Below are 20058 nucleotides of genomic sequence, written 5' to 3' on the forward strand. Positions count from 1 at the left end.
GCTCATAGGTCGTATACCTACGTACAAATGTAAATACAAAGGTTGCCTTACTGATCTTAGCTTTGGCGAGTTATCATAATCAGCAAAACAACAGCAAAGCAACATGGTATGAAAACTATACTGGTTCGACTCTGACGCAGAGAACGCTTTCTTGGAGGATCTTCGGTCCATCAAGACCGAGGATCTTTAGTTAGAATGTTCTGAGCTATTGCAATATTGTGCGATTCTTGCCATGGTAAGTGTCATCACCATAATTGTAAGATATGTTACCGAGGGGCTCGCTCTTTTGCGAAGTCGCACTCAGAAAGTACTATGCATTCTACACTATACCTTTTGTGAGAAATCTCAATCAAATCATATCCTTGTTTGAAGCAACCTCCCATGATTGTGAAGATTTGAGTTTTTGGTTGAATCGGGTTGATGGTTTGATGGCTTAAATGCCCACAGTATTTGGAAATTACCTCTCCTCCACATTCCCTTTTTAGGGAAGCAACTGTAAAACTTCCTCTGCAGTTTCAAATTACACCCAAGCTTTGCCAGTCAATATGTAGATCGCTGTCGTCAAACTGGAGCTCACTCCAGTTCAATAACCCCCCGTCAGCCCCAGGCCAAACGTCAAAGGGTCCTTGTTCAGTCACTGTTCGATTCGGAGCCCAGGACGGCTCACGCTCTGCAAATCCCTCCTGGTTATTACCGCTTACGTGTCCTAGGCTTTCGATGTTGAAAAGCCTTGAAACATATCGACTGCTTTCAACATTGTTGGACTTCGAGCGACGCTCTGCAATGGCGGTTGCCAACGACGTCAATATCTCTAAATAATGCGCGGCTTGTGGGCTTTGGCCAGCCAGAAAAGTCAAAACATCCATGGCTCCTTGGAATGCTTTATCGGTCTCAAGGTCGGTGCTGACCTTTGCGAAGCATTCCACGCCGAGGATCAGTCCCGCAGAAAACACTAAAGCTCTGGGAGGGAGTGTTAGCATTATTTCAGGATGGATCTTGCTGGAAGGAAGCAAATGCTGAGACCAAGAAACTTGAACCATACTTCAGGATGCACATGCTTCTCTCGAGTAAGCCAGCCTTCAGAGCATCAGCACAAGTCTGTGCCAGATACACGGCGGCTTCGATACAAGCCGCAGCCAGCGGTGGATGGTGAATCTTGTTCCCTGCTTGACTGTTGAGGGATGAAATGAATATCGGCCGTGTTGCCAGTGTGACAGAGAAGTAATATAGACAAGATACGTGGATCTTGGCAACGGCCACTCGGTTGGCCTCGACGGATCCCCGCAAAACTTCAGGTTGTTTCGCACATTCTAAAGGCATGAGGAGATCCCTTCTCCAGCCATCAATGTTGACCAGAAGCTGTTCCACGACGAGAATCGTAATATCTTTGCCATGATATAGGGTGTTATTGATATCGTTGATGATTCCGACAATTTCACATGTTGCAACAAGATACTTTGATCCGTAGTTGCAATCGGGTGCCATGTCTCCAACTGGCGGCCTAGCCTCCGTTCCTGCCGTGGCTGCTGGCCGGCCCAAGAGAGAGCTAACAAGCTTGTCTAGGATTCTAACACTTATCCAGACCCTCGATCTATACAGTGTTGTGAACGTAAGCGAGGTTCAACACGCACAAGAATTCGTTGATGTGGTGTGGAGATTTGCTGCTCTCGGAACGACTTACTTCAACAGCCCACACTGATGGGCATTGGGCTCACATGTATACATTGTCTGACTGTGAAGGCCAAGTGCGATAGCAGCCCTTACAGCGATAGATGTGTACATGTACGCAGTGTTTCTGCGGCAATTTCCCAGCATATAGAAGGCCATGAGCAAGAAGACTCTGACCATGTCCAAGTCTGGGTCTTCTAGTAGCCCGGAAAAAGCTTGTCGCTGTGCCTTGCGAAAAAATGCAAAGCTGTGATCTTGAGCTTCTTGCGCGCTGCTGCACTGCGCGCCTATAGCCATTACCATGTCTCTGATGGCATCTGAGAGGTGCGGTGAATGTTCAGATGGCCAAGCTGCCTTGCCAGTGGATTGATCGGCTTCAACAGGCGATGCAACTCCAACAGAGATGCTGTCAGTTGGGCACAATAGTTCCTTTTGGTCATCAGAGTCCAGAATATTAATGAGACCTTCTGTCTGTGGCATTATACTTAGTCATGACCAAGTTTGAGTAAGGTGAGCCTCTTACAATTGTATAGTAACAGTTCAAATAATCAAGTCGTCGCTGATCGCCCAAGTCCACTGCCTCCTCTGATAAGATCGACCGTCTTGCCTCCGGAGACTCGGCCTCGAGCATCGTCTCCATTCCATCGTTGTGAGAGAATGGTGAGGGGCCAATCTGCCGAACTACAACCTGGCGAACGGTTTGAAGAAACGAGATTGCTGCAGCGCCTCCAACAAATACTATGTGTACGTTGAAGGTCAGCAATCTTGATAGTGCACTAGTAGGACAAGATAGCCACCCGACAACTGCCTACCTTGTTCGCCATGTACACTCCGTAGTAATCTACTTGGATTGGCCAGTAAAGAGGATTCAGCCCGAGAGTCCTCTACCGTTTGAGTTTCGCGAGAAGGTGACATGGGACTTTGACGCGCATCATTACTAGTTTCTTCGGATTCTTGTTGTGAGAGTGAAGGAGACATTGGGAATGGGTTTGGAGATTGTTCAATGTCAATGTCATCGTGACGTCTTGACCGAGTCCTCGATAACCCGAGAGGGTTTGTTGCCACTGTAATGGAACTGTGCTCCAAGGATGCGCGTGATCTTCGCCCAGCAGCATTAGTAGCCCTCATAGTTGAGGGTTTCTTCGTTCTTGAACCCCGGGGTAAGTACGTCATGCGACAGTCTGGTTCGAGACCACGACGAACACATTGGTTGCAGGGTGCAGTGCCGCTGCACTTTTTCTTGGCTTCGCGGCAGAACCTACAGGCCTCAGCAGCACGCTGACGCTGGCTTTCAGGAACTTTGGGGCGAGGCATAATTGTACGAAGAGCATCAATGTGTAAGACTATCGTCGAGAGATGAAGATGCGTAAGCCTTCTCTCAAGTGATCCGAGATCAGTCAGTCCAAGTCAACATTGCCGCCCGTTGTGTGGAGCAGCTGATAAGAGAGAGTTTCTGACTGCAGTACATAGGCACATCGGTTGCCGGCTCCCGGACCCTGTACCCCGAACCCCGCGTCCCCACCCCCGCTCACAATGCCCCTTTCGGAAGTTCCTAAATGGCTTCCGATGTAAGTGCGACACGAAAGAGTTAGTAATTACTGGTCAGCTGCCCCAGAAACCGCACTTGACACGCCATGACCTCGAGCTCGTCATGTGATTTCTCACCAGCGGGAAGAATTATATGTACATAGTAGTAGCTTTTTTAGAAACTGATTCCACTTATATACCATTGTCAATTTCGAGTAAACTTGATGTTCTAGTGAGCGAGAAGTAATATGTTCTGCAACATCCGTATGTGAGAGGCCAACAAACATCACATCAGTAATGAAGTCACGAGTCTGGGATTGCTTTCCAGCTACCCGCTATTTGTCACAGAGTCACAGAACATTGCGAATTTAATATTCTTAGGCTTGATAAGTGTCACGAAACAGGAATGGTATCAGCACTTGTCAAGCACCTTTCCACGTGCTTTCTCACGTGGATATCACTGTCACTTAGTATACTACGTATAGACTGCTCTCATGTGCTCATTCTAGATGGGTTACTTCAAGCCACTTTAACCCACTTCATATGCCCATTGCTGCGTGCCATAGCTCGTGACAATAAGCATCACGATGTTTGCTAACTCGCTCAAGCCTCCACATATTTATTCCGACCTACAAAGACACATGCTAAACTGATTCTACGCCTCGCTGTCCTTGAACCCCGGCAGCTTGAAGAGTTGCTTGGCATTGTCCCGCCCAATCTTCTTCTTGTCGTTATCGTTGATGGGAAGAGCATCATACCAATCGCATCCATCCGAGAAAGACTCGAAAGGGTAATCAATCGAGAACAATATGCGGTCCGCACCTACTTCAGCCATGCAGAACTGAAGAGTTGTGGTGGAAAAATGTCCACTGGTCGTGATCCACAAGTTGCTTGCAAAGTACTCGCGGATCGTTCGCTTGCAAGACAGCCCCAGTGGCTTCTTGACATCCTCGAACCAGTGATTGATGCGCCACATGTCGAATGGGATTTTCTCTCCTAGGTGACCCAAAATAATCTGGAGCTTGGGATGGCGATCGAAAACACCGTTCGTGACCATTCCAAGGACGTGCAGACTGACTCCTTGCGAAAAGCTCAGCGGAGGTCCAATGAGCCACGAGCGCTTTGCCCACAGCTTTTCGTGAATAGTTCCGGTGGGATTTCTCGGGTGCAGGTAGAAAGGCACATCGAGTTCAGTCACTGTAGACCAGAAAATGTCCCACTCTGGTCCGTCATAGAAGATCATATCGTCGCCATCAGCGCCTGCCCGCTGAGTATCGTTGACAAGGGCGCCCAAAAAGCCATACTCAGTCACACATCGTCTTAGCTCTTCTGCAGCTTCCTTGGGGTTATGCATGGAAAGGGTTCTAGCGTAGGTTAGCCAGACTGATTACTTGCTATTCAGAGGTAGGTGACTCACGCAAACGCGCCGAACCGTTCAGGGTGCTTCTTAACCTCGGGAGCAATGTAATCATTGATCTCTTTGGCCAATAGCTGCGCTTCCTTGGGGTCCCAGATGTCCTGAATCCCAGGTGCTGTGTACGATAGGATGGTGAACCCAACTCCGTGTTTATCCATGTAGTTCAGCCGAATGTCCGCAACATCGGAGATTTCAGCCGCGTGCTTTTCTGGGTCTATAGCAAAAAGTCCTGCCCACCAGCGTGTCTTCTCTTGAAACCGTGGGAGAGCAAAAGCTTCCTCGAGCGCAATTTTCCCGAGCATGATGGAGGATTTGCGGGGTTACAAGTAAAGCAAAGGGAATTTGGCTGCTTCTGTGGTAGAATAAGAAGCTTGGGGGAGCGAATGGAGCGGGCAGTCGAAGTAACGAAAGAGTGCAGAATGTTCCGCAACTAAGGGATTCTTGGGGCTCGATGAGTGTTTATATCTCAAGTCGATATACCTAGTAGACACAGAGAGAGTCGTGTCTATCACCAATCAATGGCCATCCTCATCCGTTAAATTCAGACTCGAGCAAAGCGCACTGTCGCGTACCGGGCCGCTGAGTTTCATCCCACCACATGCATCGGAACAGAGTGCACTCAGTCTGTACCAGAACTACGGAAAGGCTAATGTCCTTTCACTATTACTACCTTACGTGTGTAGCGGATATGTACATCTGCCCACTACGGCCAAGGTGTGATCTACACAGTGCGGTCTCAAAGCGGATACGACTCCCGCACCTTCTCATTCCTAGGCCCTCTCAAGTAGTATACCTTAGCCGATGGTGGCCCTGGGCGATGCTGACCCCCTCCTAGCCGAAACGAAACGCTTTCCTGATATTAGTCCGTAGCCGAAAGATTTAACATGTGCAGCATCTCCGTATCTAGCCGCTCGGGAGTACTGTGATGACTGAGCTAACCCCAGCCTTCCGGTTTCCCGACGATGTCGGGTAGTGCACTTCCGCATGCTCTCTGTCATCTTTGACCACACCAATCGTTCTTGATTTGTTCACGTGGTTACCCATATTCTGCCGACTACTTGGTGAGATAGCAACGGTGCAATCACTATCATCAGGCCTGCGCTCTTTACAATTTAACATCAGCTGAAGAAGCGAAGGCCCTTAGGTGATTGCCCTCATGTAATCACCAGGGCACTCATTTCTTGCTCGTTGGATTTTAATATTCCGAAAGTATCACCATTTCAAAAGATCCAACCCATCCAGAGGTACATACATGTAACGTAAGTTGTCACTTAGCTTATTAGAAGACACTGGAGAGGCGGTCAGACTTTTGGTCACACCCCTGTTTCCATTTTCCCCTAGAAGCTCGCATGTCGCATATAGCAGAAGTTCCCAACTCTTGCTTCTGGAATCTCGCTACTTTATAAGAGTCGGAGAAAAGACCTGAATACAATGCCAGACACTTTCTGCTTTTCTCGTTTCACCCAAAAACATCGATTTCTATGAATAATGAAGTCATCAGTAATCAACTAAGTCTAGTCATACCTCGGTGTTGAAAACAACGAATTTGCAGTTTGAGACCACTGACGTGTATCGACAATGCCCGTTGAGGCGTAGGAAAACAGTTTTACCGTAGCTGATGTGCCGTTTCTGCAGAAAAATATTCGTTCTACAGACTCACGTTGGCACCAAAGCATTTGAACTTCTAAGGCAAGGGCTTTTCTCATTGAGCTTGTCCGTCGAAGAAAGAGCCTCACAAGTTTATGAGGTTGTAAAGATAGCTCTCAAACTCGTTTCGTGTGATTCCAAGAGGAACCCTTTGGGGTTGGGAGTAAGTACATGTCGCTCGGCGCGATGTAGGTGGCAAGACAGCTTGCACCATTCCGTTGCAGTTTGTGACCATGAGAGGTATTACTCGTTTGGAATGCTTCAATGCCATGTATGATCATGATTGACGAAGAATGAACTCACCAAATAGCACCGGGCGTCAATTAAAGGGCACATGCTCTGTGATCGGATCGCGACAAGCGAAACATCCTAGCGACACCGGCATCGGGAATGCGCTTTTCTCATTGACTGCCATGTCGATGTGTTCACTACAGTGGCCGAGAAGCTAATGCAGACGATGGAGGACTTCGTTTGCCCGCTGTCGATCAAAGGTAGATCCATCTACCGGGACTAAGTCTTTGGTTAACAAAAGTAGATACGAGTGACGAGATCCAATCGTCGGAAAACAATGGCGCTGATTGGTGCTTACGCCGCAAGCCCTGAAAATTGGCTTGGGTCTCCAACTGCAAGCCTTTTCCCTCCATTCAAATTTCTTGGAATTGGGGGAAGCCTCTGATTCTAACAACGGGCCCAGTTTCCTCTTTGAGAAAGACCCGGTTCTATATCCTCCACAACAATAGCTTTCGTGGTAGTAATGTCGTATCACAGTATACGACCATTGTGAGCTCGGATATATAACATCCTATGATTTTCTCGAAAGCTTGACCTCTCTATTCAGCAAAAATCTCATAAGTCTTCTGACCAACATCTATCACAACTCAAACCTCTTTATTTATCACATTGTTGGAAAACTCTTTTCTATCCAATGATGGGCTTTTTTACCAGTCAGGCTTTTACTGTTGCCATTTCGGCCACTGTGAGCTTGGCGGCCCATATATCAAAGAATTCCGTCCCTCAGCCATGGAGTAATTTCAACAACAATGGCGTGTTCTATCCCGAGCAGACTGCAACTAGCTGGAGAACTCTTTACGGCCGAACTCTTCAACTGGCTGATCATTCCATCCTTCTCTCTTGGGAGGACTATGACCCCGTGGCAGCTTTGACTTACTTTCCTATCTACAAGTCCGAAGATGGCGGGGCCTCACTTAGTTCCTTCTCCAGAGTCGAAGATCAGGTCAATGGCTGGGGAATTTGGTACCAGCCATTCTTCTACGAGCTTCCGCAGCCATTTGGGGGGTTTCCGCAAGGCACTATTCTCCTGGCCGGTGTCTCTACACCACGCAACCTCTCACAGGCTTACATTGATCTGTATGCCAGCATCGATCAGGGAAGAGCATGGACATTTGTCAGCCATATAGTTTACGGCCCTGGCCCAGAAACAGTCTCCCGGGGGAACAAGGCAGTCTGGGAGCCTTTCTTGTTGATGCATGATGGGGAGCTTGTGTGTTATTATTCCACTCAAGTCGATCCCGATCACAACCAAAAGCTCTCTCACAAGACAACCACGGACCTCCGCCAATGGAGCAATGAAGTTGATGACGTCGCCCAGGCGGATGCTGGAGTACGGCCCGGCATGGCTACGGTGGCACATAGCCCCATCTCACAAAAGTTTGTCATGACTTTTGAATACTGTGGCGGTCCTATCGCTAGCGGGTGCCCGGTCTACTACAAAGTCTCCGACTCTCCCCTAACCTTTGGTGATGCCGATCTACGGCCCATTATTCCTGGCGACGGCCAGCTGAACCCCAATGGGAGCCCATTCGTTATCTGGACTGCAGAGCCTGGAACAAATGGCACGAGTGGTGTTTTCATCGCCAATGGAAACAGTCGGGAAGAGGTTTTTGTGAATAGCGATGCTGTCGATCCAAGCGGTTGGAAGGTAGTCGACGTCGGGCAGTGGTCAGCTTACTCCCGAGAACTTCGGATTATTACGACGCCTGGGTCTGACGCCTCCAATGGAAGCCCTAAACTTCTCCTCACCAATGGAGGGAATATTGGCTGCTCTGGGGATTGCTACAACTACGTTGCCAATGGTGTGGTGGATATACCCACATGGCATACGTAGAAAATAGCGAGCTGAAGCAGGGAGTTTTGTTCGCAGATTATCAATTGACGGGTAGGATCATAATCTTCCTCTTACAAGCTCTCCCACGAGTTCTAGTTTTAGCTCTGAGAAACCGGAGTCAGTATTCAAAGGCATCGGGACAATTCAAACATATTCAACATCCACTCCTTACGTTACCTTATCTTGGGAATCACTCAACGATTCAATGCGGTACATTGAGGAGCATTTCTCCAAGCTCATCCAATATGGAAATCATTGTGGGCTGATGCACAGTGCGCGCGTTTGCAATCACGTTCGGAAAGACCACGTCTTCATTGCTCAGCAAGCTCGTGACTTGCTCAAATCAACTGAAACCGGCCAAGGCGACGCTATCTGATCAACTGGGCAAGAGTTTTAGTAGAGAGTTTTGTAGGACTGTTTGCTCTGTTTTGAGTTGCTTTGTATCATTGTATTATAGCATGTATCAATATACTGGATCGCCACTCACTACGGATGTTCCTGGCTAACTTTCAACTTGATACTTGATTTCCATCGGAGTTTCAATCCGTTCCCAATCTCAACGGCATAGTCGTCTAAATCGCTCTCAATACATCAGTTAGAATGGCTCTTTGCCTCTCACTCCTCTTTCTCCATCTCACCCATCTAAAGTAGTCGCCCTCCGATAATTTGGCAAACAATTATCCGACTGCTATCTAAATTGTTGTTTAGCTTTTCGAAAGTCACTGTGATTACTATGACTTCGAACTTCTAGAGATAATCACGTGTGACGCGTTCGCTCTTTCATATTACTAAGTGAACAGCGGAGTGGCTCCATGTGCTCTGGTTGAGACATATTCTGACATACCGAGACGTGAATGTCAATAGGACTTCCTTCAAGAGACCAGGTCTACAAAGAATTCCTTCTGTTCATTATTTGTCGTGGTGTCTCCAGGAACAGGCTCAGAGGCTGGGGGGGTAAGGGTCGTCGGCAACGCTAGTGGAAGTACGTACGGAGAAAACGTCTTTTCTGGGATTCCATCCCCGTTTGCTCCCCACAACCTCGTCTTCGCTGTCGAATCACATTAATCTATTCATCACGTGTCTGGTGATGCCAATGATACCCTGCCCGAATGGGTGCAATGGCCCACGCAAGACGATTGAATGTAAACAACATGATAAGAGCACGTGGCCGGTAATGACCGGGCCGATGGCTAAATGAGATTGCATATAATGAGGAATTGACAGCCTACGTCGAATCAAAATATCTCCTGTCGCGCAGCACAAGAAAAAGAAATCATGATGGCACCCATCAAGCTCGGTCTGGTATGCCTCGCGGCAATGCTGGTTGAGGGGAATTCAAGACTTCTTGCGCCAGTTCAAGACATCAACTTGCCGGCCAGTGAAACTGCTGAACATCCTCTTGAACACCTAGGCGCAAATGGGCCCTGGTTTGCAGGTACGATGATTCAACCTTCGTTTTGGCTGTGCAGCTCCGCTTACATTCAGTGACTCTTCAGGGCCCAATGTCAACGGGATCTCATCCGAAATCCCGGAAAACTGTTATGTTGACCAAGCAGCGTATGTGTCTCGGCATGGATCAAGATACCCAGACACTGGCGCTTACAATGGCTGGGTTTCAATGCAGGAACGGGTCAGTTTATTTGACTAGCATCTGAGGCATGTTCGCTCATAGCTGAAACCATTGCGTCCAGTTCCACGCCGGAAACTACACTGCTTCTGGCAGCTTAAGCTTTCTACCCCGATGGCAAACAGCCCTAACCAATTCATCATCTCAAATTGCAAACTTGAGTCCAACGGGTTATAAAGAGGCCCACGATCTTGGATATACCTTGCGAACCAGGTAAGTTCTGCTAGATGGAATCCAAGTACCACGAAAGGGCTATGCTAATTGTGTCAGGTATCCGGACCTGTACACTGAAGGAGAAGACTTCATGGTCTGGGCCAACAACTATTCTCGGGTCCTACAGACTGCCAAGTTGTTTGTCCGTGGTTTCCTAGGAACCAATGCCACCTTGCTTGGCGACATTGTTTCCGTGACATCTCGAGGTTTTACCGCTGGCATTGGCGACTCATTGGCGCCCTCTGACATGTGCCCGGCTTTCAAAGATACCGAGGGAGGTGAGTACGTGACTGCATGGAACAACGTCTACATACCTCCAATTCTGGCCCGCTTGCAAGCACTCATCGATGGAAACCTCACACTCACGCAAAGTGACGTGTCGCAAATACCCTACCTTTGCGGGTTCGAGAGTCAGATCACTGGCCGTCTCTCACCTTGGTGTGATATCTTTTCCGATGAAGAATTCCTCCAGTATGAGTACTTCCAGGACCTGCGCTACTACTACGGGGTTGGCCTTGGTACCGATGTGCCCAAGACCATGATGACGCCTTATCTGAACGCCTTGATGGACATTCTTGTCCAGGGGCCTTCGGTAACCGGTAAGCGCGAAGACGGGAGCACCTTCAATTTGCCAAAGCTTCTCATCTCGTTTCTCAACGATGGACAGCTCAATCAATTGGTAGCGGCTTCTGGGGTATTTGACGAGCAGCAACCTCTATCAAGTACGCATAAGGATGATAGCCGTCCATTTGTCAGTTCTCGCTTCACAACAATGCGAGGAACTATTGCATTTGAGAGATTGAACTGTGTCGGTGCTGGGAACAGTACAAATGGCAACTCTACCCGTTTCGCCCAACGGACTCCACAAAGATCAAACTGCACACAGCCCTCGCCTCCGATTCAAGACAACCAGAATGCGACTTATATCCGCATTCGTCTCAATGACGCCGTCTACCCGATGCCCACTTGCAATAGCGGCCCTGGTTCTTCATGTCCGCTGGAGGATTACAAGCAATATATCGCCACGAAGCTTGAGAATCAGGGTAGCTGGATCCAGAACTGCAATGTTACCACACCTGGAGCACCGACAAAGGTTAAAGGTGCAAGCTTCTACACCGATCTTAGCAGTCCTTGGTTAAGGCATGTCGCTCCTTGAAGGCCAAGATAGTTGGGATCAAAGCCCAGACAGGCTCGTCCTTTTTTTTTTCCCGACGAAAGGAGAATAGCTTTAGTTCTTGTATTATTTATTAAACTCCTCGCGATTAAATATTGTTGTTCAAACAGGCGTACTCTCAGAGTACAAACTACATCCTCTTCTCCTTGACGAGTTCCTGTGACCGACAAGAACCGGAAAACATTTTCACTGCTGTTGGCAAGGCAACTTCAGAGCTTTTTTGTGCATCAAGAAACAATATGTCAACTATAGACTGTTGTCGGCATGGATAGCAATGCGTCGACGGGTTTCCCGCCGATTGAGTTCAACCTCATAGATCATGACACTTCGACTGGTCTCACTACGTTAGTATCTTGTAACACTCTTTTGATGTAAGCACTGTCCACATAAACTCGAGCTCTCCTGCCCTCGACGGGCCAGCGTTGTATTCGAAAGAGCACATCAGCCACAACCCGAAGACGCAGGTACTTACGCCACAAAGTGGTGCCATGCATCAATGAGTCAACAAGCCGTGAAATTTATTATTCCCAAATTTTTGGCTTCTTTCCCACTCTTCTCTCCTTCAACCCATACCATACTGTCATCACCGACCCGCCCGAATAAACCACTGGGACAGATTTCTGGGACCTACGCAACTTGAAGACAGAAGTTCTGCTTATATATCACCTCACACACGTAACGCTATCTGCAAGCACGATTCAAGCGTAGGTATTATGCTACATTTAAGCTATGGGGAAACCTCTCAGGCTGGTGCCAAAAAAAAGAAGTGATACGCACTACCACCTACCAAACCCTCAAGATTAACTAATTATATAACAGCTTAGAAAGACCGATATTAAAGATTTTTTTAAATCATTATAAAAAAAGATAAGTAGAATATTTTATAGTTTTTAAAACATTAAAAACTCGAAAACAGGTTAAAGTAGGGATTGCTGGGTATGAGGAAGTGGTAGTTCTTCGGTGTGGTACTGTGTATCACTTTTTTTGTTACCTACTTGCCTCTTTACGTCACTCTCATATCCATTATCTGTCAGGCTTTGTCCCTTACTCGTTTGAAGTCGGTCTCAGCAGATAAAGAGCGTAACGCGGACGATGATCCCGACGTCATTCCCCGCACCTCTTGCACTTTAACATCGTAATCGCCGTGAGATAGCGAGACCAGATTGGTGTTTGTGAGCTATGTAATCCCTATGGCAATTGTGACTATTATTTATACAGCGTGCATATGATAGAGATGGTTCTGTTGCTACAGCTCTGCGATCGTTTGTACTGCTGTGCTAATGCAGCGAGATGTTCCATCTAGTATCCTCCGTCAGTCCATACATCAGTCCTATGCTCACACAGTGAAGTACAGACCTCAGTCACCTTCGGACGCGAAAGCCTTTGGAGCACCGGGGCCGTGGGTGAACTTAATGATGGTGTTTGAGTCACGTAGACGCACATTGATCCATGCAGAAACATTTATCGTGCTGAAGTTTCATTCCTTTGCTGCCTCATGTTTGACTGCGAGCTTCTGCTTGAAAACGCGGGACTCCCATACGTTTCGACCGGGGACCGTTGTCACTTGCACGTGGGTGCCAAGAGATTCCACGTTGATGGGGCGTTAGAGTAATGTGCTTGCTGTAAACTTGATCAACCACGTTCACAGTTTGCCTTTATGATGAAAGGCAAAAGCTTGCGATGGGTTGCTTGAATGGAACTCTCACCACGCGCTAATGGGGTCCTTTGAGTTCGCGTCTGATTTCCCCCTCGAAGTTCACAAGATGGATTGGTCTCATTTGCATCCATGTTCCTCGAGAAAGAGTGCTCGGACCTAGTTCATATCCCGGAGATCAAAGGCCGCGATCAAGCAACACCTGCATAGGCTGCTACTATCATTGCCAAATCACCTGATTCTGGCAGCAACCTTCTCAGCTATTATTTGGCTTTTGCACAATTCCGGCGGCCGCCTTGACGCAGAGAAGCTATTCGACTCAACCTGTCCACGTGTGATAGCCCACCCACCCTGGAATAGGGTCTAAAACATGGCGAGCAACTGACTAGTTCAAGCCCGGCTTGGGAAAAGTTAATTCGCGATGCTGCGTGGACCAAGCATCGCTTGTTGCAGCTCGACCAGCCCACTGCCATTCATAAGTAAAGTCGTCAGCGCCTTCTTATGTCACTTGTTTGTCATATGATGCCCGGAACACTGATGCCGAATTTCTGAGCCCTTTCACCTGCATTTCTTCGATCCGCCTGAGATTCCATCTCATGATCATCCCACGCGCCTAGAATCATGGGCTGAGACTAAGACACTTTTGATTCTGCAAAAGTGAAGTGGCGTTCTCTCAACTGTAAAGTACCGACCACCGTTGAGGAGCCTTCGAAACCTTGCGGATTGAATTTGGTTGCGGCACATGTCGCAAATATCATAGCCTCGCCGGTGGCCACAAGAGCGTGTACCATGGCGGATAGTATGGTAGAAGCGCTTATCGGTTCGACAGTAGCCATGATATGTGTCACCACCTTGGTTATTTCGATACGGATGGCTGTAAGAACAAGTCTCAGAACTTGCGGCCTCGATGATGGTATGTGATGTTTGAGGCAGTGGAATTGAATCAAGACTACTAACGTATAGTTCAGTTCTTATTACTGCTAGCTGGGTGCGCAAAATTAACTTGGCTTTACGTACTGTGCGCAAACATGATTTAACATGTAATGATCTGCAGGTTTTTGCGATGGCCATGTTCACTGCAACTATGATCTGTAAGTAATCCTCGGCCACAGCATTCCAATTAACTAAAAGTTGCGGCTTTCAAACACTGATAACCAACATGCACAGCGACCCATTCAGGATTTGGCAGACATCACCAAGATGTCAATATTTCCGACTACGAGCAGTTTCTCAAAGTGCATAATCACTTCTATGGCCGACAGGTTACAGTGGCTGACTTGAGGAAAAGTTGACTATCGCGACTTCGGCAACGTACAGCTATGGTCTGGCTCTTGCCAAGATGTCCTTCGCCGTTCTTTACATACGAATGCTGCCAGATAGAAGACTGGTGATGATGAACAAGGCCATCATCCTCTTCCTCTGCTGTCAGGCCATCGAAGAGAGCCTCATCCCAATATTCCAATGTAACCCGATCGCGAAAGCCTGGACGGTCGGCATGGAAGGGAGTTGTCTTGACCTCCCTGTTCTCTGGTGGAGCGGAGTGAGTGAATAGTCCCAATCCTGATCACATCATACAGGTGAAAGAGGACGTCAAACTGACCGTTGAACATCTTAGTTTGGCTTCAATCTCTGTACCGACCTGATATTATTCATACAGCCCATTCCTACGTTATGGAATTTACAACTGCCACTCGTGAAAAGACTTGGACTAATCGCCATGTTGTCACTGGGTCTACTGTGAGTTCAGAACTACTATTAGGCTTCCCTCTTTGCTTGGAGAGAATCGAACGCAAAAGAACACTCTGACAAATCTTTAGAGTTGTCGCTATTTCTGTTATCCGTATGCACTCCGTTACCGAGATGGGCATCGATGATACACGTGGGCCACTACCATTCCAGTGACGTATCCTTAGTAGCTGACAAAACCGCCAAAGATGATCTTGCAACACCAATATTGTGGTCTGAAGCAGAGATCAGCACCTTGATTGTCTGTTCATGTGTGCCCTCCTTACGAAAGGTTGTCCAAAAACTGCCATGCTTGTCTCAGCCATTTGGTATACCTAGCATCGATACGCCACCACGAGCCATTAAAACCATTGGTCAAACGAGACAAAAACGACGATTTCCATCGAAGTGTGGCAGTGGCCAGGAGAGATACTGCACTATCGGGTCAGATTCTACTAGTAGGACCCTAACGTATCCTCTCAGTGTACTGAGCCGGCCTCTCAAAGCTTCGGACACGGCAAGCGAGGGTCCGCAAGAAACGCTACGCACTAATGCTGGTAATGACGGCAATAGCATTGGCAATCTGCAGAAACGTGACCTGAAGCTGGACTACGACGTGGAACGCGATGCAGGAGATGTAGTCGGCATACCCGAAGAGATGTTCTTCCCTACAGGAAATTTGAATGAGAAAGTCAGAAGTGAGAGCAAATAGACATAGAAATCATAACAAGAAACGCATCATGGCCGTGTCGGATCCGAATTGGAGCGGGAGTCGGGTGGAGACCCGGACGTAGCTAGTGAGCGGACCGTGCAGCAGAACAAGTCGGGAAATATGGGGTCTCTGCCGGCGGCTTTGCCCAAGCCACCGAAAATCAATGACGTAGAGAAAGATACTCAATGGTAAAGGCAGCAGCCAGTTGCACGGAGAATTCACAGGGAGTCCGCGTCATGAGCTTGTAACCTTTGCGAAATCACCGGATCGTTGGAGCTCGGCTTACTAAGTGTCCGAGTTCGAGGCTTTGTGTCGTTCATCAACACCACTGACGCATCACACCAATTGCAAGCGTCATTGGGAAATCACCGTTCTCAAACCAATAAGACCGCCTCCACGACCACGATTTGACGGCCACGACGCAGTAGGATCTTGCTTCTATATCAAAGCTGCTAGAAGTCTCTGTGTGCGACATTGCTAGCAAGACTAACATCATCAATATGGGCGTCTCACTATCTACCGCCAAATGGTTGGCTCCGCTATCCTTCGCTGTCGACTTTGCAGCTCAAAACTATGGCATGCTTAGCAGTCCCAACATGAAGGATGTTCACGACGCCAACTTATCGTTCTGGTCCCCTCAGCCTTTCTTCATTGCCGGGTTTTTCTTCCCCCAACAGCTGTTTCAGCTTGCCTGGCTCTATCGCCTGTACAAAGCAGACCCCAAAGTAGAGCCCATGGCCCCCGACGTGGGCACAATGGTTGACTTTGCGCCTTTCTATGCCATAGGAAATTTCTGTATTGCCAGTAAGTGGCACTGTCTATTATATGTTGTTTCGTTTGAGCGACGCTAACTATCTCCAAAAGCATGGATGATCTTCTGGAACAAATCTGACCTGAAGGTTGCAAATATTTTTGTCATCATCAACAGTCTTGCCCAGCTGTACTTCATATTCAATCGTCTTCCGCCCATGAACACAAAGTCTGTCAACTCTGTTCTCACCCACGTCGTCGCCAAAACGTTCGCTGGCATCGGCGTCTTGGACCTTCTACACAACGGTTCGGTGGCGTACTTCGTCCACCAGCAGCCTTCTACCACCATCAAGGTTCTCACCGGCGTTGGCTTCGGGCTGTTGTCTAGCGTCAGTGACTGGATCTTTGGAGGTTGTCTAGTCTATGACCTGATCGCGCTGTCCGTTGGTCAATCTGCCTATGGCAACGCTGGCTGGAGTAGGCTCCTCGGCATTTATGCCGGCGGAGCGGCAGCCATCGTTGGCGCGCGTAATTTTATGAGGTGAGATCTTAACAAGAGCCACGGACAGGCAATTTGCTAACCTTTGAAAGACCGCCATATGTCAGCCAGTCTACAGCCGGATATCAGCCTCTTTAGTACATCAAGCTACTGATCTCCCGCCTGTCTCTACGCCCTACCTCATAGGATATCTGAATCAGATGTGCAGTTAGGGTCATGGCGCTCGGAATTGGTGGACAGCATGATTTTCCCATTTGCGGACTTTTCTTGCCAGTAAACCGTTGTGCTTAGTCTCATCCTGAGGGAGTAGTCATTATCTTTTTCAACGCCGGGAATCCGGTCTCAAATACGCCTTTTCGTGTCTATGTGGTATCAACAATGCTCTATACCCGCTAACGCCCGTGAATTTCTCTCGATGTCTCCCCAAAATGCTAGATGCCTTCCGCATTCTCTATCTAGTAGGCGCCCAATTGTTCAGCCATTCTCGCGATTTATCCAAATCTCCCGTACTTGCCTCACATGCAGCAATGCACCATTCAAACTCCCATACGCCCTCACCCGCTAGCATTTCTGCCAGTTTCCTCCGTCGTTGTGAAGACTGGTCCACACAAAAGTGCATGGGGTCTTTCAATTCGGGAATACTTTGCACGAGTGGCTTCACAAGCGGAAGAGCGGCCTGCGCGCTGCCACCCTTCGCTTCAAGTCCAAGATTTGTCCTCCCTGACTTGCACCACTCGTTTCCACACCACTTTTTCCCACAACCCGTCATCAGCTGGCTGAGGTATCTTCTCTCGATGCGTCGCCGGAGAGCTTTGCCTTCTGGGTCGTGCATGCTGACGTAGAGGGGGCCGAAGCACAAGGAGCAGAGACCAAGATCATTACCAGGTCCCTGGCCCATCGCTGTTCCGGCACCAACAGCTCCAGCAGATCCAACACCATGTAGGGTTCGACCACAGTTGATGTTGCGACAAGTGTCGGGCTTCCTTCGAGAGACTTTGTCTAATTCATGGTGCTTCATATGAGCTGACATATCTCGCATCCGCACGATCTTACCACATAAGTGGCAGTCGGTGGTTCTCGCACCATCTGCTAGCTCATGGGCAGTTAAGCCTGACAAAATCATTTCTGCCGATGGATTGAAAGGGTCTCCCTCTTGCGGTACCTCGAGGTGACAGAACTGGCAAAGAATGAGTTTACCAGGGCAGACACTTGTGCGGTGCAGTGCCAATTCCACGAGAGACGGGGCAGTGTAATCACAGCCAGTACACTTCTGCTCAGTATGACGCAGGGCATCATGCTTGGCTTTGCTCGCCGGTGAATCTCCAAAAGCGTCATCGTGCTCGCAATGCCAGTGAGCGTCCCAATCGTCCGAGGCTTTCTTAAAGACACGTTTGCACTTCGGGCAGGAAACGTTATTCCGGAGACAGAAGTTCTGATGCAAGACCATTGTCCGCTTAGGAATCCATTGCAGACAGTTCTCACACTGCTCTTCATCAGGAGACTTGGACTCCGCGTTTTCCGAGGGGGCCATATCTCCTGATCCTCCCCCAACTTCAGCTCTGGCCCTGAGTTGAAAAGGCGCCGGGTTTGGAGCATGATCATCGCCTACCAGCGGGTAGCAATAGATTGAAATGAGAAGCTCCTCAGCAGCCTCAATTTCGACATTGGTGGGTTGTATCGTGATGGACTTGATGCCGTCTTCGGCAGGATTGAAGTTGCCAAAGACGTACTCGGAGTTCCGTGGTCGTGCTCGCTGTCGTGATGATTTCGGACTGACAAATAGGTCGATTCGATCGGGGTGAGGGAGCTCGGAAAGCTCGATAGTCAAGGGCCGGGTGCGGTCCCAGGAGGGTAGTTCGTAATCGACGTATTCCCCTTGCAAGACCTGGCCGTTGGCAGGCTTCCATACGTCGATCTCGCCTCCTTTTGAGCTTCCATTGGCAGTATCAGGCTGAGCTTTGGCCATGATCTGGCGCATAGTTTCACGGGCCTGCTCCTCATTCAAAGCCTCGATATCCACCTCCAAATCTGTATCAACCACGCAAATACCGTCGCCTTCTGGCAAGAATTTGTCGACCAAAAACTTAAAATCTTCGCCCTTGACACCGCGAACGGACAGGACTGTCTTTTTTGTGAGGGTTGTGTAGCTTTCGCGCAGTTGGCGTTCGAGAAGCAACTTCCAGTCGTCGGGGTCGTAGCCGGCTTCGAGGGGTCTGAGGCGGACATAAGTGCCCTTGGGTAGTTGCTTGGCGTGCACCGTCAACTGTGGTTGAGTGTCCATGACCATGTCAAAGGTCACATCAGATGGCTGTTTGGTGGAAAGCTTGTCAGAAAAGTCGGTAGGAAGTAATCCTAGAGCATCCATGAGATAGGGGCCCAGCGCAATTTCCCCTTCCTCGGCGGAAAACTCGCGGATGCCGGCGTATACCACATTTCCATTCTTTTGATTCACCAACCGAAACATCAAGGGATTCGGCAGTTGCTGGGAAGTTTCATGGTAGAGACTCTGCTGCTGTCGCGCGTAGGGATTGAAGGGATCGTAGGAAGTGAAGGTCGAGTTGGAGGGCGCGGGTTGCCTCGGGGACGCTGCAAGCAGTTGTTCGAGGGCAGACTGGGGAAGCAGGATCTTGTCACCGCGCAAGTCTCTAGAGGCGGATTTGATGGGAGGGACGACGGCAAATGGTGCAGACCACTTCAACTCGGGTTGTTCGCTCTCCATATTGGCGTATCGGAGTATTGTTCGAGTCGGAGTCGGGTGGTAGTCTCGAATACCGTAGTTCTCGTAACTCTCGTTGCTCGACGCGTCGCCCGTTGCTCAGGGTAAGGTGGGGTGGAGGGGTAACGACCACGTTATCTGCTCCAAGAAGTGTTGGTCGAATTGCTGTATCTGTGCATGGCCGGTGGATGAACGTCGAGGTAAACTAAGCCGTAGAGAGGCATCAGGTTGTGGCAAGGTGGTTTCCAAGGCTGGATTTGCGTTATGTTATGTGGAAAGTGTCATGGCGACCACCGCGATGAATCAGCGGGCTGATGGGATTCTTCGAGATTCCACCGAAAATCAACAAGTTCCAGGTTGACTCGCTGACGACATGATGTGGGCCGCCGCCCTTACGCCTCATGAAGATTGCCGAGTACCGGACTCCCAGGCGCGCGCCACACACCTCTGTTCCCATCTCGGTCAGCTCGCGCCACAATCTTATCTCTCTCACCGCCCAGGGGACAAGACAGTCGGATCCGGGTACAGGTTGGGCCGGGCGACGAGGCCGAAGACGCTTACTAAACACTTCAGGTTCACAGTGCCCAGCCACCAAGACTCCAAG

At 48.9% G+C, this 20058-nt stretch overlaps 7 protein-coding genes across 7 annotated transcripts; 4 read left to right on the plus strand and 3 right to left on the minus strand.

Moving 5' to 3' along the window:
* Positions 1-515: 515 nt before the first annotated feature.
* BDP55DRAFT_697845 (uncharacterized protein) lies at positions 516-2982 on the minus strand (the record flags this gene model as incomplete). The annotated part of the gene is made up of 5 exons (XM_060577727.1): positions 516-960; positions 1043-1591; positions 1682-2139; positions 2192-2406; positions 2481-2982. 5 exons carry the CDS (start codon positions 2980-2982, stop codon positions 516-518), a joined length of 2169 nt encoding a protein of 722 aa, XP_060423893.1.
* An 868-nt stretch (positions 2983-3850) lies between these two features.
* Positions 3851-4914, minus strand: BDP55DRAFT_563535 (uncharacterized protein; the record flags this gene model as incomplete). The annotated part of the gene is made up of 2 exons (XM_060570252.1): positions 3851-4559; positions 4613-4914. 2 exons carry the CDS (start codon positions 4912-4914, stop codon positions 3851-3853), a joined length of 1011 nt encoding a protein of 336 aa, XP_060423894.1.
* A 2215-nt stretch (positions 4915-7129) lies between these two features.
* BDP55DRAFT_756909 (uncharacterized protein) lies at positions 7130-8547 on the plus strand. The gene has a single exon (XM_060580770.1). The coding sequence runs from the start codon at positions 7185-7187 to the stop codon at positions 8382-8384; it is 1200 nt and encodes a 399-aa protein (XP_060423895.1). The 5' UTR covers positions 7130-7184; the 3' UTR covers positions 8385-8547.
* A 978-nt stretch (positions 8548-9525) lies between these two features.
* BDP55DRAFT_680498 (histidine acid phosphatase) lies at positions 9526-11491 on the plus strand. Its single transcript, XM_060576112.1, has 4 exons — positions 9526-9819; positions 9881-10014; positions 10076-10224; positions 10282-11491. Exons 1-4 carry the CDS (start codon positions 9660-9662, stop codon positions 11378-11380), a joined length of 1542 nt encoding a protein of 513 aa, XP_060423896.1. The 5' UTR covers positions 9526-9659; the 3' UTR covers positions 11381-11491.
* A 2350-nt stretch (positions 11492-13841) lies between these two features.
* BDP55DRAFT_720060 (uncharacterized protein) lies at positions 13842-15539 on the plus strand (the record flags this gene model as incomplete). Its single annotated transcript, XM_060578456.1, has 7 exons — positions 13842-13965; positions 14021-14143; positions 14220-14314; positions 14341-14592; positions 14710-14789; positions 14870-14931; positions 14969-15539. The coding sequence occupies 7 exons, from the start codon at positions 13842-13844 to the stop codon at positions 15487-15489; spliced, it is 1257 nt and encodes a 418-aa protein (XP_060423897.1). The 3' UTR covers positions 15490-15539.
* Positions 15526-17072, plus strand: BDP55DRAFT_680501 (uncharacterized protein). The gene is made up of 3 exons (XM_060576113.1): positions 15526-16293; positions 16354-16780; positions 16831-17072. The coding sequence occupies exons 1-3, from the start codon at positions 15990-15992 to the stop codon at positions 16874-16876; spliced, it is 777 nt and encodes a 258-aa protein (XP_060423898.1). The 5' UTR covers positions 15526-15989; the 3' UTR covers positions 16877-17072.
* BDP55DRAFT_772784 (ubiquitin fusion degradation protein UFD1-domain-containing protein) lies at positions 17073-19457 on the minus strand (the record flags this gene model as incomplete). Its single annotated transcript, XM_060581144.1, has 2 exons — positions 17073-17737; positions 18348-19457. 2 exons carry the CDS (start codon positions 19455-19457, stop codon positions 17507-17509), a joined length of 1341 nt encoding a protein of 446 aa, XP_060423899.1. The 3' UTR covers positions 17073-17506.
* Between the last annotated feature and the right edge of the window lie 601 nt (positions 19458-20058).

This window comes from Colletotrichum godetiae (assembly GCF_030913485.1).
Source record: "Colletotrichum godetiae strain CBS 193.32 chromosome Unknown BDP55scaffold_64, whole genome shotgun sequence".
Lineage (NCBI taxonomy): Eukaryota > Fungi > Ascomycota > Sordariomycetes > Glomerellales > Glomerellaceae > Colletotrichum > Colletotrichum godetiae.